Source organism: Pleurodeles waltl, chromosome 10 (genome assembly GCF_031143425.1).
Source record: "Pleurodeles waltl isolate 20211129_DDA chromosome 10, aPleWal1.hap1.20221129, whole genome shotgun sequence".
Classification (NCBI taxonomy): domain Eukaryota; kingdom Metazoa; phylum Chordata; class Amphibia; order Caudata; family Salamandridae; genus Pleurodeles; species Pleurodeles waltl.
Genome location: NC_090449.1, coordinates 55,554,542 through 55,581,456, shown reverse-complemented (window position 1 = coordinate 55,581,456; position 26,915 = coordinate 55,554,542). Strand labels below are relative to the sequence as shown.

The 26,915-nt window shown below is 45.6% G+C and overlaps 1 protein-coding gene across 2 annotated transcripts in view; it reads left to right on the top strand.

The window, feature by feature from the left end:
• Window positions 1-1,198: 1,198 nt before the first annotated feature.
• LOC138261026 (metalloproteinase inhibitor 1-like) overlaps window positions 1,199-26,915 on the top strand; it is a 51,590-nt gene continuing 25,873 nt past the window's right edge. Inside the window, exons 1-4 of one of the 2 annotated variants that reach the window (XM_069209637.1) lie at window positions 1,199-1,331; window positions 17,053-17,213; window positions 21,201-21,283; window positions 26,650-26,764. In XM_069209637.1, coding sequence (XP_069065738.1) covers window positions 17,090-17,213; window positions 21,201-21,283; window positions 26,650-26,764 — 322 coding nt within the window. In that variant the 5' untranslated portion in view covers window positions 1,199-1,331; window positions 17,053-17,089. The remainder of the gene's footprint in view (window positions 1,332-17,052; window positions 17,214-21,200; window positions 21,284-26,649; window positions 26,765-26,915) is intronic. The other variant, XM_069209638.1, reaches the window with a different exon arrangement.

Genomic DNA, 26,915 nt, shown 5'->3' with positions numbered 1-26,915 from the left:
AATATTATAATCAAAATAACGAGTCCCATAATCTTGCAAAGGTAAGTATCGATTGTTAAGTATAGATTTACCTTGTTTAACCCCTTCTACCTTCTTTGGGAGTCTTGCTTGATACTCCCTATACAAAATAATTTTTTTATCATATTTATTCGTCTGAAATGCTTCCTATCCCGCCAGGGAAGGTATGGGATTTGGGGGATGCTAATACATGTGTATGTTTTAAAATAAATAGGACCCAGATATAGAGGAGAGCATTCAATCATTGCAGAATTAATTGTACTGTAATTCAGATGAGACAGAGAATGTGATACATTTAACCTGGGTGCCAGTTTTACGAGGTGACACAATGGAAAAGCAGTCTTCAGCACACTGTGGGAGATCACACAATCTCCTGATAAATCTCCCTTCAGTAGGCAGAAATGCTCCCACTTCAGCACACCACACCACACATGGCAGCGGTAATTTTTCAAGAGAAAAATATCAGGAAAAACAAAACAATAGCCGATGAAGCTGACTCCGCAGGAGTACGCAAGTGTTCTATTTTCTCCCTGGAAATGAGGCCTTTGGGACTTGCAGGTTTGTGGCATATGTGTAGCGTGCAGACTGTTCACCCGAAACCTAACAATCGCACAGTTCCTTTCAGAATCCTACAGCGCAACTTCGGCACATGTGAAAATGATTATACCCAAAAAACATCTTTCCCTCAGCACTTGAGCAATTTTAGGTGGTTCCATGTATTTCTTTACATTTTGCACTTTTAAGTAAATTTAAGAGGCAAAATACCCACCGTACATTACACAGAGGCAAAGAGGATGTTACGGCCTTTTATTTACCAACATCCACAATAAGTAGGCCCTCAGATCTGAACTTGAAAAATATACCTGATTTTAGGCATTTGTTTCCTTCTATGTTTCGTTTTGTATACTTTCTCCTTCTTTTATTTTCAAGTTGTTTCAAACGTAACATTCCTATGCACGTGCCATTTGATCTAATTTAGTTTCCCTTACCATTGTGTTTTGTCTTACAGTTGTTTGTTTTTGTCATCGTTTGACATTTGTATCTCTTTCTCTTAAAATTAACCCCATCATTTTCTACATTGTTGTTTTTCTTCTCCAGTTCATACATTACCTTGAGGATGTGTCACACAGGTGGAGTGCTATGTTCTTCTTGTCCCTGTACTTCCAGGGAGCCTCACCCACAGAAAGACACTTATCCAACCTGCTCATCACTGACTGTCCTATAAAAGGACACAAACAGCCTTTCAATTCCAAAGACACCTTGGAAGGACACAAACGCTGTTGCACCCGCAAGAACTGAGCCTGAAGCCCCAGGTAAGGAGAGTTTGTCTATATTTTTTACAGTGGCATCTGCAATTATGAGCTTTACGGAGGAATCAATATGTGCTTGATTAACAAAGGGCTTTGCACCCCTAAGTCTGAATTACGAGCGCAAATAGACACATTTATGACTGCAAGATATACACAAAATGTAACGCAAGGGTAGTGTACAGGGCTTTGTATCAATGTGCAGCACTGTTGTAAAGGGGCCATGTTCTGGGGTTGTCTCAAAGAAATTTAAGCCACAAATTAAGGTTGAGACATGTTTTGCTTTCAAGGCCCTTAGAAATGCACTCTCAGGTGGGCCAAAGAGTTTAACACTAAGACTTATTTTTAAGTGCAAACTTGAGTGAGGATAAGTGTTGCTTTTAATGCATTTAAACGAGCTTTGTGACTTGCCATAGTTGACCCGCCATTCCTTCAGATAAATATAAGATTGGACCTGATAAGTTATTTCTCCCACAACCTCAACATTCCATTGGAACTACAACTTATCTGACTAAGTTCGAGGATTTTGTTTTCCTTCATATTATTACAACGATTATTTTTACAGTTAAATTGTTCTAAAGATTTGAGAGATCACTGAGGTCCTGTTGATGTTCTGTCCACGATGACAGTTTGGTCAGGATATTGGAGGATGTGTGTGTTTGTTTCACAAGTTAGGGAGAAGAATCCAGACCCTCATTATGAGGCTGGCGGTCATCAGACCACCACCCTCGCAGTGGTGGTAAGACCACCACATCACGAGTTGTGGGGATTGAGTAAAGCCAAACCACCACAACGCCGCCTGGCCTGCCAGTGCGGTCACACCAATGCAGCTGGCAGTAAGATCCTCCAAGCCGGTGGCAGCCCTCAGGTCACCGGCAACATTACGAGGCAGCATACCACCAGGCTTTTCATGGCAGTCGCACTGCCATGAAAAGCCTGATGGTCACGCACCCAGCGACAGGAATCTTCATTCCTGTCACCAGGAGGCACACCCCCACACATCCACACACTCGCACACATGCACCCACACACCTTCATACTCTTACAGACATGTACTCCCACTCACCCATGCACTCGCTACATACACCCCCATTTACTCAGACACACACACTCAAACACACACAGTTAAACATGTATTCATGTACTTACATGCACATAGGCACACCCATGTAAACACACACATGCACACGAACACCCCCATTCACACGCACACATGCTCACAAACGTTCACATCCAGCTGCATACATGCACACATTCGCCACCACCCTCCACATACATGCATGCATTCACCACCCCTTCACATACACATACTCAAATTACATCCCTCCTCATACTCACACTAATGAACTCACACATGCAGACATGCCCCCACATTCAAACTACCACACACGCACACACAGACACACCTCCATTGAATGATCACGTACTTTTTCCATCAAGGAGGTTGTCTGGAAGGGGATGGGCCCCGTCACTTCCACCAGCAGCATTGTACTGCCTTCAGGACACTGCTGCACCGCATTACAGCTCTTAATACGGCAGGCAGAGTCTTGTTGCCGTGGCGGTGCTGATGGTGGAACTACCTCTTCAAATCCATCAGCCAGGCTGACGGAATCGGGTTTCTGCCCGTAATCGGGCGGAAGTCATTTCAGCACTCGTTATATGGCGGTCAGCAGACCACCAACCCTGGCAGTCTGCTGGCTGCAGCTGCTTCAACGATCTTCAGAAAAGAAGCCAAAGCAATGATGTTGGCCCCAAAGCACTTTCATGCTGGCTTCCTGGACTTCTCAGCATCAATAAGTGAAGAAATCCCATGCGCAGCCAGAATATGCACTTTCATCACAGAGAACCCGGCCAGCGACACGAGGATCTCTGAATGTGATGGGTAGACCTGTGCTAAACAGTCAGAGGGGCTCCGCAGATCTGGTCGGCAGCCACTAAGTTATTTTAATTTTTAGCTAATAGTTTCTTTTGGGACTTTAAACCAATTGTTAAATAGGTTCTGCTCTAATTTTCTCATTTGCTTCTTCACCATCTTTAATTGACACCCTCTACCAGCCCAATTGAGAGAGTCCTCGATTTTTTCTCTGACTCCTGTTCTAAAATCTCCACTTCTAAGATCCCTGGCTTTACTACTGAGATTTGAAAGGGAAGCCTGTCCTATCATTTTATGTGTGAAATTCTCCACCTGTTTGCAGCGTCTCCGCAGTCGAACCCTTACTAATAACACGTAGTTTGTGAATACAAAAAAAAAATGAAACTTACAACAACGTGTAAGTTTACTTTTGTAAATCGGCCCTATAAGTCACAACATGCAAAGTGGTTAAGAGTGAATTTACAGAGAGGGGTGCTCACGGTGGATGAAGGATTTTCAGTTGTACAAGCTCTAAGGGGCATATTTACAAGAATAGTTGCAAAGGGCAGCGCAACAAGTCACCTTCCTGCGCTGCCCTGCGCCACAGGGAAAGGGCAGAAATGCACTGTATTAATAAAATAGGGTGCATTTCTGTCCTGTCTCCCTGCACAAGTGCCCTTTTGTCTGCCTAGAGCCAACAAAGGCACCCTTGCAACATGGTACAAGGGTGCCTCCGTTGCATGCAGAGTTGTTTTTGTGTAGGAAGGGGCACCTTCCTACACAAAAACAATCTATGAAGGTGTTTTCCTCTCTCCATGTGTGCTGAAAAACCAAGGAGAAATAAAGATATTTCTCTTCGTTACGCCACCCCTGGGGAGCCGTATGGTTTTGACACATTCCCAGGTTTACATTACGTTGTAAATCTGGGAAAGCATCAAAACCTGTGGGTGTTGCAAGGGAAAACCCAACGCAACGCCCATGGAACGCCACCCAGCGACTTGAGCTGCTTTGCCTTACTCCATATCTATGAGGCCACGAAAAGCCATGCCAAGTGGCTTTGCGTGGCCTCATCAATATGGGTCTGCCATCTGCGCCGCCGGAGTGTCAAAAAAAGTGATGCTCCAGCGGGGTATGGGGCATGTAAATATTTCTCGATGTGTGTGGATGCACTCTGTTGCTATGTTGTCCTGCTATAGTCACAACTAAAGAGCGTGCATGTTCTACAGGGCTTGTTAGCTGGGTTGGTTGGGCACGGATCCACCACCGTAAGTGCATCTAAAGAAGCAAGCATCTACAGGCAGGAAAGCAGAAAGGGGCAAGCATCTATAGACAGGAAGGCAGAAAGGGGCAAGCATCTATAGGCAGGAAGGCAGAAAGGGGCAAGCATCTACAGGCAGGAAGGCAGAAAGGGGCAAGCATCTATAGGCAGGAAGGCAGAAAGGGGCAAGCATCTACAGGCAGGAAAGCAGAAAGGGGCAAGCATCTATAGACAGGAAGGCAGAAAGGGGCAAGCATCTATAGACAGGAAGGGCGAAAGACGCAAGAATCATAGGCAGGAAGGCAGAAAGGGGCAAGCATCTATAGGCAGGAAGGCAGAAAGGGGCTATAGACAGGAAGGGACAAAGACCCAAGCATCATAGGCAGGGAGGCAGAAAGGGGCAAGCATCTATAGACAGGAAGGGAGAAAGACCCAAGCATCATAGGCAGGAAGGCAGAAAGGGGCAAACATCTATAGGCAGGAAGGCAGAAAGAGGCAAGCATCTGTAGGCAGGAAGGCAGAGAGGGACAAGCATCTATAGGCAGGAAGGCAGAAAGAGAAAATCATCTGTAGGCAGCAAGGAAGAAAGATGCAAGCATCTATAGGCAGGAAGGCAGAAAGGGGCAAGCATCATAGGCAGGAGGGCAGAAAGGGGCAAGCATCTATAGAAAGGAAGGCAGAAAGGGGCAAGCATCTATAGGCAGGAAGGCAGAAAGGGGCAAGCATCTATAGACAGGAAGGGAGAAAGACCCAAGCATCATAGGCAGGAAGGCAGAAAGGGGTAAGCATCTGTAGGCAGGAAGGCGGAAAGGGGAAAGCATCTATAGACAGGAAGGGAGAAAGAGGCAAGCATCATAGGCAGGAAGGCAGAAAGGGGCAAGCATCTATAGACAGGAAGGGAGAAAGACCCAAGCATCATAGGCAGGAAGGCAGAAAGAGGCAAGTATCATAGACAGGAAGGCAGAAAGGGGCAAGCATCTGTAGGCAGGAAGGCAGAAAGGGGAAAGCATCTATAAGCAGGAAGGCAGAAAGAGGCAAGCATCTATAGGCAGGAAGGGAGAAAGACAAAATCATCTGTAGGCAGGAAGGAAGAAAGATGCAAGCATTTATAGGCAGGAAGGCAGAAAGGAGCAAGCATTTATAGGCAAGAAGGCAGAAAGACACAGGCATCTATAGGCAGAAAGGGGTAAGCATCTATAGGCAGGAAGGCAGAAAGGGGCAAGCATCTATACGAAGGAAGGCAGAAAGGGGCAAGCATCTATAGGAAGGAAGACAGAAAGGGGCAAGCATCTAGAGGGCAGGAAGGCAGAAAGAGGCAGATGCCAGCTTTAATGAAACAGCTGCAGAGTGGAAGTGGAACAGCTGCTGACAGCCATGGAAACAAGGAAATCTAGTGAGCCAACCAGTTATTAATGCACGTTTATTCAAGTTTTAGCTTCTTCTAAGGAATTTCCCATAGGAGCCATTTTACATCATATAGTTTAAGCAAGATTCGTATTTAATGTACATTGGAAACTCCTGTACGCCACCCTCATTGATGAACAGGTTTACCTAAAATCGTTCATGTTTGTAGCACATGGGATCCTCCCATAAGCATCCACTTATTGTATTATTATGTGAGTTCTTCGTATTGAAGAATCTTTTTTAGGTTCAGGACAGATGGACAGTGGCGGGCAGCAGCTTTGGGAGGGGGGAGGGCGGGGCACACACACACACACACAGACTAATTCTTTCACACACAGACTCGCACGCACGCTCATCCATTAACAACACTCATCCCATTCAAACATGCACGCACGCACCAAACATTCATTTTACAAGATCACACACATTCATTCTTTCACACATGCACGCACGCACATCCATTAACAACACTCATTCCATTCAAACATGCACGCACGCACCAAATATTCATTTTACAAGATCACACACATTCATTCTTTCACACACACACACGCACGCACGCAACTCCATTAACAACACTCATAACACTCAAACATGCACACGCACACCCATTAACAACACTCATAACACTCAAACATGCACGCACGCACCAAACATTCTATGTAAAACATAACACACATACATACACACACACACACTTACCTTTAGCCTCCAGGTCCCAGGAGGGTTGGGACTGCCTGACCCCACCCCACTCTGTGACGAAGTGTCACTGATTGACACTCGCCCTGGGCGCTTCAGGGCTTAAACCTGAAGCGCCCAGGGAGAGTGTCAATGGGTGATGCTTTCCTCGTCACCCAGGGGAGGGCCTCGAGGCACCTTTGCTGGGCCGAGGAGGTCACGCCCATAGGGGTTGCGATCTCCTCAGCCCAGCAAAGTTCAGCTCAGGCAGCCAGGAGTCTGAGCAAATCGCGCATGTCTGCTCCTGGCTGCCTGACCTGAACATGAAGAGTGTCTGTCAGGCTGACCTTTGTTCAGCCTGACAGACACTCTTCATGGGGTGGGGGGGCGTGGCCCCTCCGCCCTATAGGACGGGCCGCCACTGCAGACCGATAGGAATATTATGAGAATGGTTCATACATGTGTATGACTGAAGGGGTCAGCAGCTTGGCTTGTTTGATTTCAAATATGACACCACTTCTGGCGTGCCTGGTCTCCAGACAGCAAAAAGGCAAAGAAACCCCACTTAAGGACAAGAAGTGATGCGAGTGCATGACAGGGACTAGCTCCACCAGTAGTAGGTCACGTGATGTAAATAGAAAGAAATATTCAGTCCAATAGAACCTTCACGAAAGAGATGCTGGATCTCAGCACCACCGCTTCCATTCAGCGTTCACACAGGTACAGTTAGGGGGTGCAGGTTAACTGAATGCGGTTAATGCTTCAGCAAATACAAAGGCCTCATTTCATAAATGCTTAGCCACAGATTTGTAAGGGGCAAAGTACCCTTTGTCAATGCAAAGCATCACTCCTGTATCAGGCCACCATGCACAATCAGGACATTTACTGAGCACAAAAGCTGCGCTCACATTTGCAGCCTGCCCTCTTTGCATAGCAAATTGTGTCCCTCGATATTCTGTCCTCTAAATAAGTAAGCCATTATATTATTTGTGTCCGCATTCAGTAGGACAATCTTGTGTGTTTCATGAGCAGTGTAAAATTTATTCTAATGCAGGCGTCAGTGGCGGCTGCCAACCCCGCAGAGTGATGGGTTGGGCAAATGGGTGGTGGGTCCTTGCACGCGCAAGGCGCAAAATTACATTAACTAAATTGCTGAGAATTACACTATCTTTTTAAAGTTAAAATGTTTAACTTTATAACAGTAATGTAATCATTGTCAGTGATTTAGTGCACAATAGCACATAGACTGAAAATACAATAAAAAAATAAAATAAAATAGTAGGTTACTGTTGGACCTGGCTTTTTGACAGGGTCATCCCCAAACTTTTTGCCTTCCTCCTTCTCTTTTTCTGACCTCATTTTTGCTGGTTTTTAGACTCTGCGCACTTTACCACTGCTAACCAGTGCTAAAGTGCATATGCTCTCTCCCTTAAAACATGGTAACCTTGAATCATACCTGATTGGACTATTAATTTACTTATAAGTCCCTAGTAAGGTGCACTTTATGTGCATAGGGCTGGTAAATTAAATGCTACTAGTGGGCCTGCAGCACTGGTTGTGCCACCCACTTAAGTAGCCCCTTTTCCTTGTCTCAGGCCTGCCATTGCAAGGCCTGTGTGTGCAGTTTCACTGCCACCTCGACTTGGCATTTAAAAGTACTTGCCAAGCCTAGAACTCCCCTTTTTCTACATATAAGTCACCCTTAATGTGTGCCCTAGGTAACCCCTAGAGCAGGGTGCTGTGTAGATAAAAGGCAGGACATATACCTGTGTAGTTATATGTCCTGGTAGTGTAAAACTCCTAAATTCGTTTTTACACTACTGTGAGGCCTGCTTCCTTCATAGGCTAACATTGGGGCTGCCCTCATACACTGTTGAAGTGGCAGCTGCTGATCTGAAAGGAGCAGGAAGGTCATATTTAGTATGGCCAGAATGGTAATACAAAATCCTGCTGACTGGTGAAGTCGGATTTAATATTACTATTCTAGAAATGGCACTTTTAGAAAGTGAGCATTTCTTTGCACTTAAATCTTTCTGTGCCTTACAATCCACGTCTGGCTGGGCTTGGTTGACAGCTCCTTGTGCATTCACTCAGACACTTGCTGGAGAAGAAACCTGAACCAGAAACTACATCCTGCCAAGAAGAACTGCCTGGCTGCTCAAAGGACTCACCTGTCAGCTTTCTACAAAGGACTGCTGCCTTGCTGTTGCCCTGCTGCCTTGCTGAACTCTTGTCTGGCTGTGAAAGTGCTCTCCAAGGGCTTGGATAGAGCTTGCCTCCTGTTCCCTGAAGTCTCAGGACCAAAAAGACTTCTCTCTTTTACTTGGACGCTCCGTGCGCCGAAAATTTCGACGCACAGCTTGTTTCGTGGCGAGAAAAACGCCGCACACCGACGCTGATCGACGCGACGCTCTTGGGACGATCGAAGATCCGACGCACGGCCTCGCAAGGACAACGCCGCCCGACCTCTAGAGGAGAAATCGACGCGACGCCTGCCGTGAGATCGTAATTTCAACGCGCAGCCCCGCAGATCGAAGTCTGGAGGAGAAATCGACGCGACGCCTGCCGTGAGTTCGTAAATTCGACGCGCAGCCCCGCAGATCGACGCGCAGCCGGAGAACAAGCAGGAGAATCCACGCACAGACCCGGGACATCTGGTAATCCCCGCGATCCACAGAAAGAGACTGTCCATGCGCCGGAAAACGACGCCCGACTTTCCCGCATGGAAAATAACGACGCAAGTCCGTGTGTGCTGGGGAGAAATCGACGCACACACCCTTTTTCCACGCACCTCTTCTCTTGTGGCCCTCTGAGGAGATTTTTCCACTCCTAACCAGGTACTTGTGCTTGAAAGAGACTTTTGTTACATTCTAAAGACTTAAGACACTTTATATCACTTCCCTGTGATACTTCTACAATTTTCCATTGCAACTTTATTCTTTTTGACCTACAATTATCCTGATAAATATTATATATTTTTCTAAACACTGTGTGGTGTATTTTTGTGGTGCTATATGGTGGTATTGTATGAGTTATTGCACAAATACTTTACACATTGCCTTCTAAGTTAAGCCTGACTGCTCGTGCCAAGCTACCAGAGGGTGGGCACAGGATAATCTTGGATAGTGTGTGACTTACCCTGACTAGAGTGAGGGCTTTTGCTTGGACAGAGGGTAACCTGACTGCCAACCAAAAACCCCATTTCTAACATTGGTGATCAGCGGTGAGGATAGGACTTGTATTTGTGCAGTGACATACAGTAGCTAAGTATTTCACTACCTACCCACAGTTGAAGGTCAACTTGGTTTTTATCTCTTTTTGAAAATCCGTTTTTTCCTGACAATTTTCAAAAACTAAATCCTCACTCAACATGTCTCTGACTGGGTCTCAGACAGGGGACTTTGACCTAGTCCAGTTGGATACATACACGGTCAAACAACTAAGAGGATTCTGCAGGGCATTAAGGGTACCCACCCAAGGGGCCTCCAGAAAGGAGGACTTTCAAGTGGCGCTGAGGGCCTGGGCAGAAGCCCATTTAGAGGATGATGAGGAAGAGGAGCCAGAAAATGGCCCCTCAGAAGGATTTTCACTATCTATGGATGGTGTTACCACTGCAATTGTGCACCCTTCCAGACCAAGGAGCAGTGTCTCCATACAAAGCCTGACCGCAGAGGAAAGGAGAGAGGAAAGGGAGTTCCAATTGCAAATGGCAAAACTGAAAATTGAGGCGCAACAGGAGGAAAGGAGGGCAGAAAGAGAAGCCAAACAAAGTGAAGCTGAAAGAACAGCCAAACAGATTCAAGCAGAAGCTGAAAGGGCAGCCAAACAAGCGGAAGCTGAAAGAGCAGCCAAACAAGTGGAAGCTGAAAGAGCTTTGGCTGAAAAGAAACTATTGTTGGCTCATGAACTGAGTCTCAAGGAGCTGGAGATCAAGGCAAGACAGTCTGAATCCAGCAATAATGGTGGCAGCATACAGACAGGACCTGCTGGAGAAAAGAAGGTTCGTATACCCAAAAATGTGGTGCCCAGTTTTGTGGTGGGAGATGACATAGATAAATGGTTAGCTGCTTATGAAGTTGCACTAAGGGCTCATGAGGTTCCTGAAGGGCAATGGGGGGTAGCTATGTGGGGTTATGTACCGCCATTGGGGAGGGATACACTCCTCACATTGGATCAACCTGATCAAAACACATACCCACTTCAGAAAGCCATTTTACTTGCCAAGTTTGGGCTGACCCCTGAGGGATACCGTCAGAGGTTCAGGGACAGCACCAAACAAACCACACAAACATGGGTAGATTTCTTTGACTTCTCCAGTAAGGCACTGAATGGATGGGTGCGGGGCAACAAAGTAGCTGATTATAAAGGTTTATATGACTTGATTCTGAGAGAGCATATGCTTAATACTACTTTTACAGAGTTGCGCCAGCACTTAGTGGATAGTAAGCTGACTGATCCCAGGAAGCTTGCTGAGGAGGCGGACCTCTGGGCAAGCACCAGAGTGTCCAAAAAGGTATCTGGGAGTGACCCCGAGAAGGGTAGTTCCGGTTCCCCCCAACAAAGTGAGGGGGAGGTTAGAGATGACCCAGACGAGTTCCAGAATAAGGGGGGAAGAAAGGGTTCCCATACCCCCTCTGAGAAACAGGGTGGGGGTTCTGGTGGGCAGTGGCCCAAAGCATCCCATTCCCACCCCCGCTGCTTTGAGTGTTCCCAGATAGGACAAAGGAAGGGGGACTCTGTCTGTCCAAAGAACTCACCCAATATTGGGACCTCTACAGGGGTGGCCCATGTGGCCTTAGGGGAATGTCGTCCCCAGGGGCAGGTCGTAGACCATGCCTTCATCTCCTTCAGTTGGGAGGTGGACTCAGAGGGTAAACTGGTGATCCCTGAGGGTGGGAGTCGTCACTTCCACCAGGTGGGAGTGAATGGGATCCCAGTCACCGCTCTGAGAGACACGGGGGCTAGTCTTACCATGATTGTGGAGAGACTAGTGTCACCAGAGCAGTACACCGGACAGGTGTGTAGAGTGACTCCAGCCATTGGGGAAGATTTCTTCCGCCCCATGGCCCGGGTGTCCCTAGAGTGGGGTGGGGAGGTGACCCAGAGGCGGGTCATAGTTAGTCCCCAGCTGCCCATTGACTGCATTCTGGGGAATGAGTTTCCCTTAGTGTCAGGAGAGCTGAGAGGGCCGACCCCCAAGGGTGCCCTAACAGTTCAGATATCTGGCGGTACCACTCCCCAGAGGAGGGTATGGAAGCCCAGATGGGGAGGCACGGGGAGGAAGGACTCACCCCTGTCCTCTGTTCAGCCTCAGAGTACAGACCCTGGGCTGAGGGACCAGTATCAGGGACCCACCCCTGACCTGGTGAGAGTGGAGAAGGGGTGCCAGACCCCTGGGGTTACTACCCCCCATTCTGGGATGCTACAGGAATCCCTGGGGAGCTCCCTACCAGCCCCCCAGCTGGAGGAGAAGCTCAGCCAACGGCCCCCCTCCGGGTCTCCACCTAGCAGTGGATGGTCAGGGGCCTGGCTCATAACACTGACAGCTGTCAGTGGCATCTATTGGTTTCTGTCCTTGTGGGCAGAGTTTTCCCTGGGTTGGGGACAGAAGTCAGACCCAAGGAATGGAATGGGCCACATCACTTTGTTGGCCATGGTGATACTGTCTGCATACTGGGATACATCTGTAAGCAAATTAAAGTTAGGAGCTGTACAGATGGGGTCCTCAGGTGATGAGAAGGGTTCCCCAAGGGCCAGATCAGTGGACCCAGAGAGTATAGACAAAGAAGCCTCACTGAGTTCGGAAAGGCATAGAACTGGCGAGTGCCCCTGCAGTAGTGGGCCATTGTCCATGTTCTATCGCCTTAAGCAGGGAAGTCCATCAGAGTGTTGATTAGTCTACCCTGGCTTTAGGCTGGGAGGGGGTCATGTTGGACCTGGCTTTTTGACAGGGTCATCCCCAAACGTTTTGCCTTCCTCCTTCTCTTTTTCTGACCTCATTTTTGCTGGTTTTTAGACTCTGCGCACTTTACCACTGCTAACCAGTGCTAAAGTGCATATGCTCTCTCCCTTAAAACATGGTAACCTTGAATCATACCTGATTGGACTATTAATTTACTTATAAGTCCCTAGTAAGGTGCACTTTATGTGCATAGGGCTGGTAAATTAAATGCTACTAGTGGGCCTGCAGCACTGGTTGTGCCACCCACTTAAGTAGCCCCTTTTCCTTGTCTCAGGCCTGCCATTGCAAGGCCTGTGTGTGCAGTTTCACTGCCACCTCGACTTGGCATTTAAAAGTACTTGCCAAGCCTAGAACTCCCCTTTTTCTACATATAAGTCACCCTTAATGTGTGCCCTAGGTAACCCCTAGAGCAGGGTGCTGTGTAGATAAAAGGCAGGACATATACCTGTGTAGTTATATGTCCTGGTAGTGTAAAACTCCTAAATTCGTTTTTACACTACTGTGAGGCCTGCTTCCTTCATAGGCTAACATTGGGGCTGCCCTCATACACTGTTGAAGTGGCAGCTGCTGATCTGAAAGGAGCAGGAAGGTCATATTTAGTATGGCCAGAATGGTAATACAAAATCCTGCTGACTGGTGAAGTCGGATTTAATATTACTATTCTAGAAATGGCACTTTTAGAAAGTGAGCATTTCTTTGCACTTAAATCTTTCTGTGCCTTACAATCCACGTCTGGCTGGGCTTGGTTGACAGCTCCTTGTGCATTCACTCAGACACTTGCTGGAGAAGAAACCTGAACCAGAAACTACATCCTGCCAAGAAGAACTGCCTGGCTGCTCAAAGGACTCACCTGTCTGCTTTCTACAAAGGACTGCTGCCTTGCTGTTGCCCTGCTGCCTTGCTGAACTCTTGTCTGGCTGTGAAAGTGCTCTCCAAGGGCTTGGATAGAGCTTGCCTCCTGTTCCCTGAAGTCTCAGGACCAAAAAGACTTCTCTCTTTTACTTGGACGCTCCGTGCGCCGAAAATCTCGACGCACAGCTTGTTTCGTGGCGAGAAAAACGCAGCACACCGACGCTGATCGACGCGACGCTCTTGGGACGATCGAAGATCCGACGCAAGGACAACGCCGCCCGACCTCTAGAGGAGAAATCGACGCGACGCCTGCCGTGAGATCGTAATTTCAACGCGCAGCCCCGCAGATCGAAGTCTAGAGGAGAAATCGACACGACGCCTGCCGTGAGTTCGTAAATTCGACGCGCAGCCCCACAGATCGACGCGCAGCCGGAGAACAAGCAGGAGAATCCACGCACAGACCCGGGACATCTGGTAATCCCCGCGATCCACAGAAAGAGACTGTCCACGCGTCGGAAAACGACGCCCGACTTTCCCGCGTGGAAAATAACGACGCAAGTCCGTGTGTGCTGGGGAGAAATCGACGCACACACCCTTTTTCCACGCACCTCTTCTCTTGTGGCCCTCTGAGGAGATTTTTCCACTCCTAACCAGGTACTTGTGCTTGAAAGAGACTTTTGTTACATTCTAAAGACTTAAGACAATTTATATCACTTCCCTGTGATACTTCTACAATTTTCCATTGCAACTTTATTCTTTTTGACCTACAATTATCCTGATAAATATTATATATTTTTCTAAACACTGTGTGGTGTATTTTTGTGGTGCTATATGGTGGTATTGTATGAATTATTGCACAAATACTTTACACATTGCCTTCTAAGTTAAGCCTGACTGCTCGTGCCAAGCTACCAGAGGGTGGGCACAGGATAATCTTGGATAGTGTGTGACTTACCCTGACTAGAGTGAGGGCTTTTGCTTGGACAGAGGGTAACCTGACTGCCAACCAAAAACCCCATATCTAACAGTTACCTTGCTGCACGTCCGCCCTCCAGTCATGGTGACCCTTTTTCCTCCAGTGCATGCCACACCCAACTCCCTCAACCAATCCTGGAGTTGATCTCCTGGTGTAAACCAGAATGAGAGAAGCGCTAGGATTGGATGGAGTGGGCTTTCTTAGCGCTCCCAAGGGCACTGGAGGCCTGTGCTTTCTGTCAGCCCAGCTGTCTAAGAGAGGTTTAAACTGCTCATGTCTGGCTGGCCGTCGCAAGACAGCTGGCCAAAAGAGAGATGCACACTTTATACTTAAGAGCCCAGCCCACCACTCGTACTTGCTGCTAGTACTCAGCAGCAACCTCATCCTGTCCTGATACTCAGCACAGGATTCAGGGTTGGTGAAAAATAAAATGGCAATAAATTAACTTTACTACCATTTTATTTTTTGACTCTGTGGCATGGGGATATTTTAATTAGTGAGGCGATGCTCCTCTATCCTAATAGAGAAGTCACTCCTGGCGGGCATATGATATTCCTGGCTCACATTCCACATTCATTCTCAGTACTCCATCAAGGGGTAAGACTGCTGCAATGGAATGGGAAGCGTGCCAGGTGCAGTTTCCACCCACCTCTACATGTGTGTGGGATGCTTCTGCCTATCTCTGAGGCAGTGCTTCAATGTAATCATGGACATGTATAGGCCCCTTCGTGCCATGGATGTCAGTACTGCTTGCATCAGTAACCTATGTATGAGGATGGACCTGCTGATATCAACAGTACCATGCCACCGTTTCCAGGGGGCTCATGGCAGTGAATATGTAAAAGAGCACTACGTATGCAAACATATTTGTATGAATGTAGGCTGCAAATGGGACACTGGCCGCCCTCCATCCTGCACGCATGTCCCATTATTGAATTGGGCTCTGTTAGGTGAAAATGGTGCCATGCATTTGAAATGAGCAAAGTACCCCTAGTAAATGTTTCATTATTCAGAGATTTACTATTGGTACCTTTCTCTCTTCCTTCTCAGATATACTTGCTCTCCTTGGAGTTGTATGTCATCCTGGACAGCCTATTGTGTCAGGGAACAGCTGCCAACTAGGAGTACCTGTGTCTAAGACTTTAAAAGCTTGTGTGAATCTGAATGCTTCAGTCAACCCCCACCCCCCTCACTACCAAACAAAGTGAGGAACTAACAGGACCACACATATAACATTCCCCTACATAGATGCCAGGCTCTCATTGTTTAGGTCTGGCCGAAGACAGATTTAGCTGCGTTACCAGTATCATATGTAAGCAATTCATATATAGCTTGACTTTTAATCAGCCATCTTTATACATTGGGTTTTTCAAATGTTACTCAAATTATGCTTCCTCTCACTACAGTAAATGGCCCAGTCGACTTCAGCCATTAGCTGCCTTCATTTTGAGCAATTGCATTTTGATTGTGGACATGTACACACCCAGCAAACAATGTAGTGTCCCAAGGATCAGAAGCTGAAGGCACTTCTACTTCACATTGTTTACTGGTACTGGTGTACAGTAGGCTGTCATCACCTACTTTCAAAACCACCAAGACATTTATTGAAAGCTTCAATATCAACTCATCATCATAAACTGGATTTGGCATATTCATCAACCTTATAGAAAACAAGCACGAATCATTAAAATAGCAACAGTATATATGCAAATTGACACATCGAAGCCGCCCCTCTCGACATTGAAGGGCATGTATGCAAATATGTATAAGGTATTTCTGTAATGCAAGCTTGGCCAAAAGACAGCAGAGACAAATCAAAAAATTGCACCTGACTTGAGAGTGACATCTGGTAACAATGTAAGGTACTGCAGCTTTCTAAAGACAAAGTAGTTGGATCCAACTTCAGAAGTACATCTAAGCACTTGATGTATTGCATCTTTATAAAATAATATTCAGGCTGTTGTAGCTGACTCACGGGGAACATTTAGTAACAACGTCCAGTACTGCAGCTTTGTGCATGTCTTGGCAGCCTCATGTTTTCCCAAATATAGTAGAAATACATTTATATATATAAACAGAAGGGCTAGTAGTCAAAGTTCTTTATTATTTGGTTTAGTCAGCTATCCGATAGTTTGCTTACTCCTATCACTTGCATTTGTACAGTTCAGACCAAGGCTCTGCTCAGTATGAACCAGTGTGAGTTTTAAAGCACATATGCGTATCTCAGTTTAAAAAACAGTTTGCTAAGAATAAATTTGAAGGCACTTGAATTTACCAGTGGTGGCAGTGCCTTCTATATGTGATGGTTTCTTCACAGCATCCAAGAGTATCAAGACTATTATTCACAGTTACAATATTAACTTATTATCCTTAACAAGTTTTGGCATATTGATTTAGCCCATAAAAAAAGGTACAAATCATCACAGTAGCAAAAGAGTATATGCATTTTTTTATTTCAAGTACTGCAGTTTCGTGGAAGACTTTTGAAGCAGTTGCTTCTTACTTGAGACATCTAGTAACTTTTTGAGGGACTGCAGTCCTTAGTGACGTCTTCAAGCTGTTGGTTCTGATCTAAGAGGGACGTCTAGTATTTGTTTGAGTTACTGCACTATGTGAAAGGCCGGACCTATTGACTTTACAAATGCTTTTTTGTATTTCGGTGCAGAATGTGTACCAGCATCCCAGCTATGGCCAAAATCAGCTTTTGGCACAAACCTGAACTATGACTCTTATTCTTCTTTTCAGTAGAAAAGCTGCTCCAGCTGAGCTACATCTTCTGACCATGGACACCAGGAAGTGGATCACCCTTGTTGGAGTTGTGCTTTTCCTGGGGGCCTTTTCTCCTGCAATGGCCTGCACATGTATACTCAATCACCCGCAGCGTTCATATTGCAATTCAGAAATTGGTAAGTTTCCACGTTGATTCATATTTCCCCGTCTAGTTTTGGCTTTGACAACACAAGTGAAAGCAGACGTTTTCTGACATCGGCAGTGGACAGATGTGTGGTTGACTGTTTCCTCCTTTAAATATGGATACAAGAGGCAGAGACCTGTTAATGTAGTCCTGGCAAGACCAGGAAGTATAGTTATTTTCGAGATACTCAAAAGATTCAGAGATAATCTGTAATGGATATTCTGTTGTCTTTTCTTCCTTCGCTTTTCATCCAAAACCTTGGGCTAAAAACAACACTTTGCTTCAAAATATAAAGTCCTGCAAAAATCCTTAAATGTTTAGTAAAGTTGTGGATCTTCTAATAAGGCAATGGTTACAATATTTTAAAGATAGTTTTCTATTTTTACGAATAGCTCAGAGTGGAGCTGAGCACACCTAATCTGTGTGCTGTGAAAGCAGGGGTGTAACTATAAATTGTGCAGCAGCTACAGTGGCACCAGGAGTCTGAGAGGCCTACTGCACTCAAACTATAGCTATGTTTTTCATTTCTAAACCCAGGCCCAGCTTCCTTACTTGCATTAGGTTTCATGGTAGATGCTGGTGCCAGGACACTGTGTGCTACTTACCAAAACATTGCCACAGGTGCTCGGAGCGATTACCGCATTTCGTAAGGATATGGGTGTGCAAAATTGAGATGTTCCCACCTGCAGTTTATAATTTTGTCAAAGTTTAATCTTTACAACGTCTGAGGACTGCACATTTTTCCCAAGGCTGTTTTCCCATCAGTGGCTGTTTTGTGAAGGGCTCCCATGCAGACTCGCCAACCCATTTGTGCACCGCACAGAAAATGCTGAAGCAAAATCTTTACTCCTGCAGCTCAGGGCATTGTGTTTACTTTGCTTGGGCAACTCGGAGGACGTCAAAACCTTCCCCTCCTTAGCAAAGTGTATAGTTTCCAACGTCCTTGGCAAACTAAGGGGCTTACTTACAAGGCCCTTGCGCTGCCGTATGGCACTTTTTTTTACCCTACGGTGGCGCGAGGAGTCCCCAACACTGCGCCATATTTACACACTGGTGCGATGGGGCCAATGTGCCGGTTTGTAAAGCCCTGCGTCGCATTATACCTGCACCAGGTATGATGTGTGCAAGGCAGGCGCTCCTATTTTTAAAGCCACGCAGAACTGGCGTAGTGACATTTACAACAGGTCACTGTTTCTTTACGCGACTTCACTGCATCACAAATGTGATGCCTGCTCAGAGCAGCCGTTAAACTGACGCAGCGCTTTTTCAAAATGGGAGTCTTCCTTGCATTGGTGGGGTAACATAATTTTTTTATGCTAGTCCTGCGATGCCTGAGTGCAGTGCCACAGATGCATCAGAGTTTCTGACGCATCTTTGGAAACGTGCGCCATGGAGTGCTGTATCATAAATGCAGCGCTACCATGGCGTTGTTAAGGGATCCAGGGATGGCGCAAGAAAACTGGCAAATCAATTCCGATGCACCAGTTTCATGTAAATAAGGCCCTACATGGTTTACTTATTCATATGATTGCTGCAGCCCTCAAGTTTGGAAGATTCAAAAATTAGGAGAGATTGTAATTGTGTGAGTTGATATTGTGAACGCGATTATGAAGGGGGACACCATGTTGTCTCTCTTCACAATAAATAGTTTTCAATTCACGAAAGGAACGTTGTCCCGACTGCCTGTTTCTAGCTTCAAAAGTCTTCTTCCTGACCATTTTCTGTTTTTGTTTTTGGGATGGTCATAATTAACTGATTTAAAAAAATGTAAGAATTTACTCAAATAGATATTGAAAACCAAGGGCTTGGTTTTCCAACTGTCTTAAAAATTGTTCGGAAATAGTTTACATTCTGGTAGGAGGGAGCTCCTAAGAGAGAAGCTAACACTAAACTCAGCCTTTAGACATTGACATGTCAGCCAGTAAAGAATGATTCCAAGAGAAGAAAATAGAGTTGCGAGAAAAAAGGGACATAATGGTAGATATATCTAGAGGACCTGGGTTTCATCTTTTCTTGTCAAGGGTCTCAGATTCGGATAGGCTTTTTTAATGCCCAGTAGTCACAGTAAAGGGGCATTTCCAAACTACAGAAGTTTGAGTGCTGTTACAGGTTTCAAGAAGGGAGGAGAAGAGCTTGTTTTGGGGGTGGGGGAATGGAACATATCTCTTACGCATACCCTGGCTAGTGCTATCCATCCAAACTAGGTGGTTGGTTTCTTAGGACTTGAAATTAGGTATGGGCACCAATTTCGTGGAAAAAACAGATTAGTAAAAGTTAAAATAAAAACAAATGGGGCACTTTATTGCATAGCTCGCCAATGGCACCAGCCACCGGCTGCTACTCTAGGGCTGAATATGTCATGGATGGATTCATATCTCCTCAGTGGAGCATCCTCTTTACCCGTGTCCTCAGAGATCAGCAAGTGATGAGTTTCCCTGACTAGAGGGAAAAAGATGTATGAGTTTTCCCTGGTGAAGTGAGTGAGGTCTGTGCTTCTTTGTGGAATGTTGCATTATGTTATTCTGGAGTGAGACCTGTGCTACACTGTCATGCAACATCAGACACATCTTCAACCTTCAGCGAATACCACAGACCCCACATAATAATAATGCCTAGGCATCATATTGGGAAGATAGAATCTAAACAGGTGAGTCCTTCCTGTCAACGGAAGGGCAAAAATGTTGGCTTCAGTATAAGGTTGCGAGGAAGAGAGGGTTTGAGAAGGGTGTTATGGCCACTGATAATGACTAGTGTTGTGCATGGCAAGTTTTGAATTGAGAAATTCCGAGGAGAGTATCCACACTTAGGAGACCTTGTTTGCCTCATTTGTAACCATTACAGCTTCAACTTGGTCATCATACCTGAAAATAATTACCATTTAATAGTGTGAACCATGTTACTGAGGCCATTGACATTATTTTCATAACTTCATTCCAGTGCTGAACAATCCTTAAGCAATTAAAGAAATGTGACCCAGAGAACTGTTTCGTGATTTGCAGTACCATAAATGTATTTTATAATTTCAAATTTTAATAATTAACTTATTTTTAAAAACGTAAAAAGATCCTCTAACAATGTATTTTTTACTTATTACAAATATTGACATGGCAGTAAGGATGTTTTGTTTTTAATTTACGTAAAAAGTGATATTTATAATTCAAATTAATTTATGATAAATATTTTTTTCTTTAGTAAATGTATATTTTGATGAGTTATTGTGCTGTAACGTTGTTTTAGTTAATAATACTAATTTAACATTAAACTACATTTTATTTTACATCAATTTATTTTGGAATTGTTATAATTTAATAAACTTTATTATGTTTTACTATACCTTATCATGCTCTATTGGTGAAGCTCTCCACCTATTTGTGAAATGTGACTAGTAGTAACTTTTCACTCGTAAATTCTGTCTTTTTGTTGCTACCCCCTGACTTGAGCAGTAGAGACATATAAATGTGCATTTAGGTGTAAACATACACTTGGAAATGATGACTAGGGAAAGAGCATAGACTTCCACCTAGATGCAGTAGTCGATTTTTTTTTGAGTAAATGATACACATGCAATTTTACATTTGGGAATCCGGCACAATACATAGCTAACCTTGCTGAATCCAAGCATCCTGAATTTAAGTGGTACACACCTGTATTGCCTGAAATCTTTTTGGGAAGCATGCATAATCTGCATAGTTTTGTTTAAATTAAATTTCACGGTCAAAGGCCAAGAACTTCTCTGCTACATAATAAAATAGGAAAATCGTTTTGTTTTTTTCCAACCCCTCTTCAATGGAGTTTATGTGCTGCTTTTATCAACTAGGCCACATTCTGCAACCACTACACAAAAACACCCACAAATAGAGACACAAAGCTAGTTGACATCTCTGTTCACTAGCCTTTTGTGTTTGGTTGTTCTTTAAATTGATAGCTATTTTCTCTGGTACTGTCATTTGGTGCTGATTGTCTGTTTTCTACCTGACAGTCCTCAAACTCAAGATTCACGAAGCCACGAGGACTGTGTCTGGCTCGCAGGCAGAGAAGTGCTACAAAGTTAGAGTTGAAAAGGTAATCGTTTATATTCTTCTTTCTCAGAATTCAGAGCGAAAGGGAGACATCCAAAATACTTTGGTAGAAGGGCTGTGCTTGGGAGAGTTACAAAAAGTTAAGTTGAGTTGACATTTCAGGTTATGCCCCTCTGAAAGGAGTCGATGGGCTTTATGGGCCATCTTCCTCCTCGCCCTATCCCCTTAAAGATGCTGTGTTCTACCAATAGAAACTCTCAATGATTTTGATTCATAAAAAGGCCAGGAGCATCAGAGGTGACATCACAGATCCTTTTGCTTCGAGCCACATTACATGGGTGGCCTTTTGTTCACGTCCTTGGCTCTCAACAGCCTTCTATTCGCTGCTAATGGACCGCCTTAGGGAACAGAAACAAGCGACACTCAGCAGAGCTTTATTCATAGTTGTTTCTTGCCTTCGTAAGCCCTCAAGAACGAGAATATCAAGGCCAAGAGTAGCAAATGCAAACCAGACGTAACAGCAGCTTTCTCCGGCACCCCCTAATCAACGTTCACTGACGTCTGCACAGTGCCTAGGGGACAAATGTATGGGGATTTGGCCCAGGGCAGCGCAGCAAGCCGCCTTCCTGCGCTGCCCTACGGCAAAGTGAAAAGGCAGGAATGCGCTGTATTTATGCAATACGGTGCATTCCTGTCGTCTCCCCCCTTCTCTGGTGCCGTTTCACCAGCCTAGCACCAACGCAGGCACCCTTGCACCGCGATGCAAGGAAGCCTCCATTGCATGCAGGATTGTTTTTGTGCAGGAAGGTGCACCTTCCTGGCCAAAAATAGTCCAGAGAGGCGTTTTCCTCTTTCTATGAGTGCTGCAGAATAAAGCACACATGGTAAAAAACAGAAAAAGAAGAAGAAATAATTCTCCTGGTCAGACCTAACCTCAGGGGCCGTAATGTTTTGAAGCTTCCTTGGGTTTACATGATTAAGGAAATGTGTGGCACCGTCAAAACCATTGCATGCGAAAACCCACAGCAAAGCTCATGGAACGCCTCCCAGAGTTCGGCAGTGCAGAGATTTGCGCTGCTTTGCCTTACTCCATATCTATGAGGCTATTCATTGCCAAACAAAGTGGGTTTGCGTGGCCTCATAGATATGGTTGAAAGGTTTGCGCTGCCAGAGCATCACATGGCGCACACCTCTCACAAATAAGCCTCTTCATTTTCAGGCATTTTTAAAAAACTTTCTCCTGCACTCTGTACCTTATCAACAGAAAACTCCTAAATAAATATGCATTTAAATACCGGCCTTTTCCACTAATATAACTTACATTTGGTTTAATCTGTAATTGATATTAACATTCTTCGGACTGAAGTTTAATATGGCAGGACATGTTTGGTACAGTCTGTGTTATCACATTTCTTCCTTGGGCAGCTATCAGTGGAGCTGCAGGTGCAGTGGCACCGAGGCCTAGAGACTTTAGGGACAATGAGACCTGCACACTGTTACAAATAGGGTCTTTGGTTGACAGTCGGGTTACCCCCTGTCCAAGCAAGGACCCTTACTCTAGTCAGGGTAAAGGAGAATCACCCACAGATAACCCCGCTCACCCACTTGGTAGCTTGGCACGAGCAGGGAGGCTTCACTTCAGAAGCAATGTGTAAAGCATTTGTACCAACAGACACAGTAACTCAGTGATAACACTACAAAATGACCCAACACATGTTTAGAAAAATAGGTTTACACCGCCAGGAAGAGGCTGGCGGGAACGGGTGTCGTGGGGCCCCTGGGGGCCCCTGCAGTGCCGATGCCACTGGCATGGGCACTGCAGGGGCCCCCTAACAGGGCCCCATTAAGATTTTCAGTGTCTGCAAAGCCACTGCACCCGTCGCACACCAGCAACTCCGCATTCGGAGCCGGCTTCATCGTTGCTGGGTTTTTCCCGCTGGGCGGGCGGGCGGGCGGCCTTTTGGCGGTCGCCCACCCGCCCAGCGGGAAAGTCAGAATGACCGCCGCGGTCATTTGACTGCGGTACGGTCTTTTGGTGGTCTCCGCCCGGCGGGCGGCGCCCGCCGGGGTCGGAATGACCCCCTTAATCCTTTAGAAAACAGTGAGAATGTTGTTAGCGCACAGATTACCTGGTTAGCATCAAAAATAAAGCCGCACAGGTGAGCATTTGTCAGAGAAGTCAGGGATGCGTCAATTCCTTACTTGCAAGTGAGGTTGTGCAGCATTTTTCTCCCTCACAAGAGGGCGATGCATCGATATCCGGATGGGCACCTCGGGTCCGGGCAGGCTTTGCGTCGATCTTTCATGCCCCGAAATGTTGGGTCGAAATCCAGTCGCAGGATGTAGGAAAACTGCACTACGTGAGGTTTGTGTCGTTATCAGCCTCCGTTAGTGAGTATTGCACCTCATTTCTCAAGCCACGTTGCAGCGATCTTCCAGCTGTCATGCAGATGGAGGGTTGATTTCAGCCACGAAGCCCGTGGCGCATTGTTTATCAGCCGCGACACGGAAGTTGCATTAAAAATTTCCCTGCACGGTGGTCTTTGCGTGGATTTTCAGTTCTTGGTTGCCAGCTTCACCTCTCAAGGGCCCAGGGACTGAATAGGGCACCACTTGGCAGGGCAGGAGTCTCAACAGAGAGTCCAGATGCTGGCAGGGGAAGTCTTTGATGGCCCTGAGACTTCAACAGAAGGCGATAAGCTCAGTTCAAGCCCTTGGAGATTTTTCTCCCAGCAGGAATGCACATCAAAGTCCAGTCTTTGCCCCCTTTAACAGGCAGAAGCAGCAACTGCAGGATAGCTCAACAAACACAGTCACAGGCAGGGGCAGCACTTTTCCTCAGCTATTGAGCTCTTCTCTTTGGCAGAGGTTCCTCTTGAATCCAGAAGTGATCTAATTTTCAGGGGTTTTGGGTTCTCTTTTTATGCTCTTTTCTGCCTTTGAAGCAGGCAAACTTCAAAGAAAAGTCTCTCTTGTTTTTAAGATCCTGCCGTGCCCAGGCCAGGCCCCAGGCACACACCAGGGGGTTGGAGACTGCATTGTGTGAGGGCAGGTACAGCCCTTTCAGGTTTAAGTGACCACTCCTTCCCTCAGCCCAGATGGCCTATCAGGATATGCAGGCTACTCCCCAGCTCCCTTTGTGTCACTGTCTAGAGGTGTCAATAGCCCAACTGTCAAACTGACCCAGACAGAATCCACGAACAGGCAGAGTCACATGACGGTTTAAGCAAGAAAATGCCTACTTTCTAAAAGTGGCATTAATCTGAAAACCAACTTCACTAAAATATGTATTTTAAATTGTGAGTTCAGAGACCCCAAACTTCACATGTCTATCTGCTCCCAAAGGGAATCTGTGCTTCAATAATATTTAAAGGCAGCCCCCATGTTAACCTATGAGAGAGATAAGCCTTGCAACAGTGAAAGCCGGATTTGGCAGTATTTCACTGTCAGGACATGTAAAACAAATCAGTACATGTCCCACCTTTAACATTCACTGCACCCTGCCCATGAGGCTACCTAGGGCCTACCTTAGGGGTGCCTTACATGTATAAAAAGGGAAGGTTTAGGCCTGACAAGTGGGTAGACTTGAAAATGTGGGTGGCACAACTAGTGCTGCAGGCCCACTGGTAGCATTTGATTTACAGGCCCTGGGCACCTCTAGTGCACTCTATTAGGGACTTACTAGTAAATCAAATATGGCAATCATGGAAAGCCAATTATACATATATTTTACATAGGAGCACTTGCACATTAGCACTGGGTAGCACTGGTAAAGTGCCAAGAGTATCAAAAACAGCAAAAACAGAGTCCAGCACACATCAACACCCTGGGAAACAGAGGGACAAAGTTAGGGGAGACAACGCCAAGGATGCCAAGTCTAACACACACTTTGAAGCACACACAACATGTCAGATGGTATTCCTGATAACAATATTCTGACACACAACTAGTTTACATGAGGGCACTACAAATGCATCACCTCTTTTCTATTGTATACATTTGATGTCGGAATTTCATTTAGAGATTTTACCTACTGCTAATGTGGGAAAGCCAGTTTGGTGGAAAAACCTTAGCTTTATACCTGATCATCTCTGATTTTGTCAAATTTTCCTGCATCACGTTGATTGAGGTTTTCTTCACGGTGCATTGGTTAGTAGACTTCCGTCTTTAAACTGTAATCAGGGTCTAATTATCCACTCAAGGGGCAGATTTAAGAGCCACTAGTACTTCCTTGCGCCACATAAGGATCATTTTGTTTCACGCTAATGTGACCCAACGAGGCCAAAATGGCGTTTGCGCTACCTAATGCCTGCGCCAGGCACAATGTATACAAAGGAGGTGTTCCCCCATTAAGGAGCTGAAAAAATGGATTACTTTGCTTCATTTTTTTCAGCACTTTTTACGCCTGCTCAGAGCCGGCGTTACAGGGGGCTTCCATAGGTTACAATGGGCCTCAATGGGCTTTGCAGAGTTAGCGTCAAAATGTTTGACGCTATTCCTACAAAGTTCTGAGCTAGCGTCAAACATTTTGACACCAGTTCCCTAACTACCTCCATGGTGCACCTTATCTTAGGTACCGCGCACACATGGTGGAGTTAGGGGGGCACCAAGCGGTGCATGAAATTTGGCACTGCACTGGGTGCAGCACCACTTTCATTAAATGTGGCCCTTAGTGTAAACATTGGAGCAGTTAGTCATGGTGTTTCCAAGTCCTGGGGAAGGAATGGCAAAACTGGACAATAAATGTTAGCTAGGTATTTTTAATGGAAAATGTCCTCTTTTTTAACAAGTTTTCAAAATATCACTGGCTTCCTCCAGTAATATTGTACAGAATGTATGCACTTGCGTCATCACCAGGTACATCTGCAGGCCAAAGAAGTGGGAATGTGATCAGTACTCCACCAATGGCAACGTATTGATCTTTTGTATTTACTGCACACCCTCAGGTATGTTCTACCCACAGGGACCTCAAATAGCTGGAAAGATTTGGCAGTGTAGGCGTGCAGGGTAAGAAAAGAAATTTGTAAAAAAGGGGATAAAAATTCCCTTTTCTTTTACTTTGTGAAGAGAGGACTGATTAGATGGAGCTGGAGGTCTTTATAATTCATGATTTATTGCCATTTAAAAATGATCTGCCATTTATAACCTCAACCACATGAAGTATTCTTGATCGGTCATCTGTGATTTACTACACATTGCCTTTTTTCTCAAGGTATCTTCACTTGGTCTAACACACATTATCTTTTTTCTAAATGAATCTTCACTTGTTTAACTTGCCCCATGACCCTAGTAAAAGAGAGGGACTTTAGAATGCTCACAGGTCATTTCTGCTCTGAGCTCAAGAGGCAATAGCTTAATTCATATTGATGGCTTTTCATGATCCACATTATTCTTCACTTCTTATGCTAGGTACTGAAAGGCAACGTGGCACTGAAGTCATTGAATTCCATCTGCACAAAGTCTGGAACTGACTGTGAATATGTTCACCTTTCCACCAACTTCCACAAGGATTACTTGATCACAGGTAAGCCACATCTGAAGATAGTGGTGGAGAAGAAAGCTTTATGCACTTCGAGTGTGAATACTTTCACCCTTCCATCGACTTCCACAAGGGTTATTTGAGCACAGGTAAGGTACCTCTAGGGTTTTTGTGGAGAAAACAGCTTTATGCAGTT